This window comes from Hydra vulgaris, chromosome 13 (genome assembly GCF_038396675.1).
Source record: "Hydra vulgaris chromosome 13, alternate assembly HydraT2T_AEP".
NCBI classification, from domain to species: Eukaryota; Metazoa; Cnidaria; class Hydrozoa; order Anthoathecata; family Hydridae; genus Hydra; species Hydra vulgaris.
Genome location: NC_088932.1, coordinates 5,018,617 through 5,024,857, shown reverse-complemented (window position 1 = coordinate 5,024,857; position 6,241 = coordinate 5,018,617). Strand labels below are relative to the sequence as shown.

At 26.5% G+C, this 6,241-nt stretch overlaps 1 protein-coding gene across 1 annotated transcript; it reads left to right on the top strand.

The window, feature by feature from the left end:
- LOC136089328 (uncharacterized) lies at nucleotides 1-4,255 on the top strand. The gene is made up of 5 exons (XM_065815293.1): nucleotides 1-138; nucleotides 599-672; nucleotides 986-1,108; nucleotides 1,320-3,822; nucleotides 3,970-4,255. The coding sequence occupies exons 1-4, from the start codon at nucleotides 119-121 to the stop codon at nucleotides 1,496-1,498; spliced, it is 396 nt and encodes a 131-aa protein (XP_065671365.1). The 5' UTR covers nucleotides 1-118; the 3' UTR covers nucleotides 1,499-3,822; nucleotides 3,970-4,255.
- Nucleotides 4,256-6,241: the final 1,986 nt, after the last annotated feature.

Sequence of the window (6,241 nt, the reverse complement as noted above, 5' to 3'; positions counted from 1 at the left end):
TGATCGTATTCTGAATGATACTTTCTTGCGCTGACCGTATAATTATGCCAGTTATAAAATTCTAATTGCGCGAATTGAAGAGGCTCTTAAAGGAACACAAAAATCGAAACGATTAAGAATGGATGTAGCAATGAAAAGGTAGTTTTAATAAGTTATATAGGGTTTCCATTAGTTAATTTAACAAAACGTGAATAATTAAAAAAAAAATACCAAATAGGCCAAATACTATAATCAAATTGTTTAGTAAATATTACAATAATAACATAATCAAATTATAGTTTTATAAAAAAAAAAAATTTAATGAAAGTTTTGAAACATAATATTATTGTTATTATTATTATTATTATTATTATTATTATTATTATTATTAATAATACTATGTATTAGAACTTTCGTTTTTTTAATGATGAGCCTATATTATAATAATATAGGCTCATCATTAAAAAAATGAAAGTTCTAATACATAGTATTATTAATAATAATAATAATAATAACAATAATATTATGTTTCAAAACTTTCATTAAAATTTTTTTTTTTTATAAAACTATAATTTGATTATGTTATTATTGTAATATATATATAAACTTATTATTTTAGTTCAGATTTATCAGATTATGATGACATTACTGACACGTCGAATGATGAAGCAGAAGATTTTATAAATGTGCAAGGTTATTTGATTTATTTTTTGTGATTTATATCAATTTGAATTATGTAAAAATGTTAATGTATTTGGTACAAAATGCATGTTTTTAAGTTAATAAAACACAATTGTTAGTTTCAGAAAAAAATACAACATACATTTGCAATTCTATTGAGGAAGCTTCACAGTGTCTTTTTTTAGATAATGAACAAAACAGCATATTAGGTTTACAAGGTTTTTGTTTATTTGTGGTTTTGAGCCAATTTGTCATAGTTATACTGAAATTTTGATTGAATAAAAAGATTTAAACTCTAAAAATCGATCAACATTTAAAATTTTAGATAACATGTGCATTTACATTTGTGATTCAGTGGAAGAAGCTGATCTATGTCTTCAAAATTATGAGATATGTAATTCTGTTCGGTATGCAGCCTTTTCAACCCCGAAGAACTTTGGTAATACAGGTATTTGTATCATTATATTTGGTTTGATTTTGAAGTCTTCTAATCATCATTTCTGTTCAACTTAACTGTTTCATACATTGTACACACATGGCTAGTTTTCCTTTTATTTAAATAATGTTGATAGAAATAAAGATTTATTCCTTATTTCTATTACAATAAATATAGATACATAACATTCAAAACAGATTTTATAAGTTAAATATTTTTTTAGATATGCATGCTGATAAGCACAAAGTATTGTGGGAAATTTCTTCAGACTTTTATAAAACTCCTTATATTGTTCTGTCAATAAAAAGATTTGACTGTCACCATGGCTTTGATCGAAATTCTAGTAAAAAGCAGAAATATGTAATAGCAAAAGAAAGTCAGGTAGCAATCTTGACAATCTAGCAGTATTAATATGTTCTAATTTTGCATTATTTTTTACTAGATACTTTACCAAAACTTACAACTATGGCCATTTTCAAAATTTATTTGAAAAATGTGAAATAATTTAATAATTACCCTACTGAAACCAAGGTAGACAGTAATAAGCATAAAACAAAAAATAAATAAAACAGAATAAATAGTGGTAGAGTGAAACTTTGACGAACAATTAGTTTAATATGCATGTGCGTTGTTGATGTTTGAAGAAGTATTTGAATTACAGGTATTTGCAATGAGTACAAAATACTAATCAAAAGTATTTTAAGTAAAAGCGCTAAATACTTCCAACAAAAGTATTCAAAATACACATACAAAGAAAGTACTAAAAATAGTATTTAAAATACTCCCAGTACTGTATTTGACATTATACTACTCTGCCTAAAAATATATTCATATACTTTAATATTTTATTTCTTCAGTCATTAATTCCATCCCTTATCAGTATTTTAGTATGTTAGTAATATAGTTAGTTTAATTACTATTATATTTCTTGAATTAGTGTTGCGTTAATTTCTTCATTTAATATTATATTTTTCATTAAAAATATTTGCTGTACATCTTAAACAAAATATTTTATTTACCTATGTTATGTTTTGTTATGTTTATTATTCAAGATCATTATGTGTTATATATTATTTTATTCAAATGTCAAGTTGTTTGGCAATCCTAGGAGAGTAATAGCTATGTGCTTTTTATTTATTTTTAAAACACAACAGAAAGCTAAAGGTTTAATTATTCTATGTTGTGTGCTGCAGAATGACTTTAAGTCAAAGTCATCATGCAGCATGTATCTGTTAATAACAGTTTATTGTAAACAGAGCTGTGGTCTTAAGACTTAAAATCTGTCCAATTTGAGTTAAAAATTGACAACTAAATATATAAATCACTCTCTTTTTTTTTTACTTATCTTGACAAACTAAAATAAGACTTGGAACTTGACTTTAGCTACAATGCCAATGTGATTTGACTTGAACTTTAAGTCAAGTCACAAGTTACATATTCAACCTCAAAAATCATTTAGAATTAAAAATTTAGTGAATATCAGCCGCAATAGAAAGCTTACTTTGTTTTTGTTTTTTCATATTGCACTATAGGCATATTGCCAGGGGTGGGGAGCTGGAGCCAGAAGTGTCAATAGGAGCCCGAGCCATTAAAAGAAGACTAGCTCCTCTGCTCCTTTTAGCTTAAATTTTTATTTATACAGTTTCTAATTCTATTTATCAATTATTGTTGTAAAATTCTGGAATAGCCTATGTCTATTTGATAATTTATAAATAAATTAATAAAACTGATAATAAATTAATAAAACTGATAATAGTATTTACATATAATGAATTTTTTTAATACATAAAAAAAATATTTAAAGGAGTCGGAGTTGTAGAAAAAAGTTGGCAATCAGAGCTGGAGCCATACATTTCAAAAAACTTGAATCCAGAGTCAGCTATTAGTTGGAATAAACTTGGAGCTGGAGTCATTCATTTTTCTTCCAGCACCCCAAACCTGCATATTGCAGTGCACTGTTAATGATGGTGAGACTTAACAAAAAATTAAAGATCAAAAATACAAAGCAAAGTTTTTTGTAAATTCTTTTTTTTTTAATTTTACGTCCTGGTTTTTATTTTTCCTTTTAAAATGTTTTACTGCATCCTCATTGATCTTCGTTGTCTGACAGCCTTCTAGCAAATGTTTGGAAAAGCATTGAATCATAAAAACATTTTGTCTGGACAGTTAAATTGACTCGGATTTGCTTGACTCAAGGCATTGGATGGCACAGGTCTCAGTCAAATGTCTGTTAATAACAGATGTTACTTTAGAATTCAAAAAGAACATAAGTTTCAAAAATGTTAACAATAATATGGAAATAATAAATATAGTTGTTTCTTTCTACGTAAATTACTTGTTTTTGTAACTTGAATGTTAATGTAAACAAAACAAAAAATTATTTTTTATTTCAAGAAGTTAGACCATTGGTACAAATCTGAATACTTCATCATTCAGGATAGTAAAAAATTTGAATGCCCTGCAAAGGTTAACATGAAAGAGGTTGTATACTTTACTAACTTAAAGGTAATAAGTTTTGTCAGCGTTGAAGTTTTTCAAAATCTCTTTAAACTAATTTTTTACTTTAAATTTTTTTCTAGGTTGTTAACCCAAATAATTATTGCAAGAGGCAAGTGTCTAAAAGTATTCACAGTGCTTTGTCACAACAAAATGTTATGGCATATTCTAGAAAAATTAAGGTTGAGATAGACAACTTAATATGTCATAAAAATCATCCTCTTGGAAAGGTAAAATAACACATAGCTTTTATAAAAATTGTAGGTATTTTGATAATTGCATTTGCTTTAACAAGTAGACATTTTCTATAACTGTTTACTTTAAAAGTTTACATTACTATGGTAGTAGAAAACTATATCAGTAAAAAAATTGTTTAGATTGAACTTCTGTCTCAAAAAATAGACCATCGGTTGTCAAGTAAAATTTCTGAGTTTGTTAAACAAGGCATTTCGAATGTTCGTGAGATGAAAAGAATTTTGAAACTAACTGTTAATGAGATGTTTAGAGATAAAAATCTTCCAACTCCTAACAACCGTAGATTTTACCCAAGAAATGATATTATCCGTGCTCATATAGTTATGGAATGTAAAAAGTAAAGGTAAAAATATAACATCAATTGAGGAGTGGACTTGCAAAACCAAATAATTAACTTTTTTTTTCATTCTGAGATAATGGCAAAAAAAATTTCCAGTAAATCGAATAGCTAAAAATTTAAAAGTTAAAAGCTAAAAAATAGATATCATTGAAAGAATGTTTAAGACAAAAATTTAAAAATTGTGCTCTTTTGATCTTATTTTTATTGCATTTATAAAAAACTTTTTATCTGGTTTTGCATGCCAATTATTTTTATATCTGATTTTCATTGGAAATTTATTTCTAACTGGTTTTCAAAAAAGCTTTATAAAGTCAACTTGACTAGTGACGATTTTAATAATCAATATAATTGTGCAAAACGCCCCTCTACCTAAAAAATAAGTATTTTTAATGTTTGATACTTTTATAGGATTGATAAATCATAACTGTTTAAATATGGCTTTTGTGATTTTAGTAAATTTTTTTTAAATGATTTTTTCCGTAAATAATGTCCACCATTTTTATATAACGTTTTTAAAACAAAAAGTTGATTAGATAAAAACTTTACCTTATTTTGCATCGACAATAATTTTTTTTTAATCTGGTTTTGCATGGACAGAATAATTTTAGGCAGGTAAAATGTTATTGAAATAGTTGCTTTTAAATAATTTGTTAAGATATAGGAATATTAATACTATAAAAAAAAATTGCTAAGGCTTTTTTTTTTTAAAGTAAATTATTTGGTTTTGCAATTCCACTCCTCAATTATAATCTTATTTTCAAAGAAAAATTTAATAAAAAAAGTTTAATTATGTTTTCTACAATATTAAATTTTCCTCTAAACCTTTATCCGCTTAATCATTCCACCTCATTTTTTTTAGTCATCAAGGAACCTTTATTCTCTCAAGGAATTATCCAGATATATCTGCTCTTTCAGCTTTTAGTTTTTTCGAATTCCAAAAAGTTTTCTGTGATATCAAGTTAAAATCTTTTCAGTCAATACCATACAAAAATAACAAAAATTTTATTAAAAGTTGCCCAATATTTACCATATTTTTAAATAGATGACCCAATGATTTCTGTCTTCCACTTTCTTTTTCATATATTCCAAGAAAGTATTTATTTTTGTTGTTCCATATACTTCTTCATCTTCTTTCAATTTTTTTAATTCTGAATTTGCAAAGATTTCTTTGCATTTCTACCACCTTTATGTTGCAAATAAATATATTGTGTACAAATATACCAATGTTGTTTGTATACTTGTTTGTATTAGTCTTTATAATTTACTCATATTTTGTATTAAATTGTATTATTTGTTAAAGTTAGGTCAGGTCAGGTTATCCAGTGTTTTGTTACTCTATTTGTAAAAAAGTTTTCTTGTTTAATACAAACTTTGATTAGTTGAGGCAAAAGTTGCTGATTTTGTCCACAGAGATTATAATTTGTTGTTGAATTTATTAGGGTTTGAGGAAAATGAAAGTTGACTTCATTAATCTGGTGAGTAAATTTGAACTGTTGGATTAGGTCACCTCTTTTCTTGCAATCCTCAAGTGATGTTAGTTTCAGCATTTGTAATCTTTTTTCATATGGTAGATGTTTTATCTCAGATATTGTTTTCGTTACACACCTTTGGACTTTCTTTATTATTGCAATATCTTTTTTTAGGTGATGAAACCAAACCTGTACTGCAAATTCTAGATGTGGGCGAATGTATGCAAAGTACAGTGCTTTCCATAAAACTAGTCTGCAGATACAAAAAGCTTTTTTGAGACAATTAAGCATTTGATTTGCAATTGAGGCTGCTGTTTCAACTTGAGTTTCAACCTTTAAGTCATTGGAAACAATAATACCAAGGTCTCATTCGACTATCATTTCTTTCAATGTACAACAGCTTCTATCTGACTGTTTTATTGTGTATGAGTGTGTTGACTTGTTAATGCATCCCACATGCATAACTCTGCATTTATCAATGTTAAAAGGCATTAGCCAGTTGTGTGACCATTCAACCATTTTATCTATGTCAGCTTGAAGAAAGGTGGCATCTTGCAGTCATTTGATGACTCCAACAATTTTACC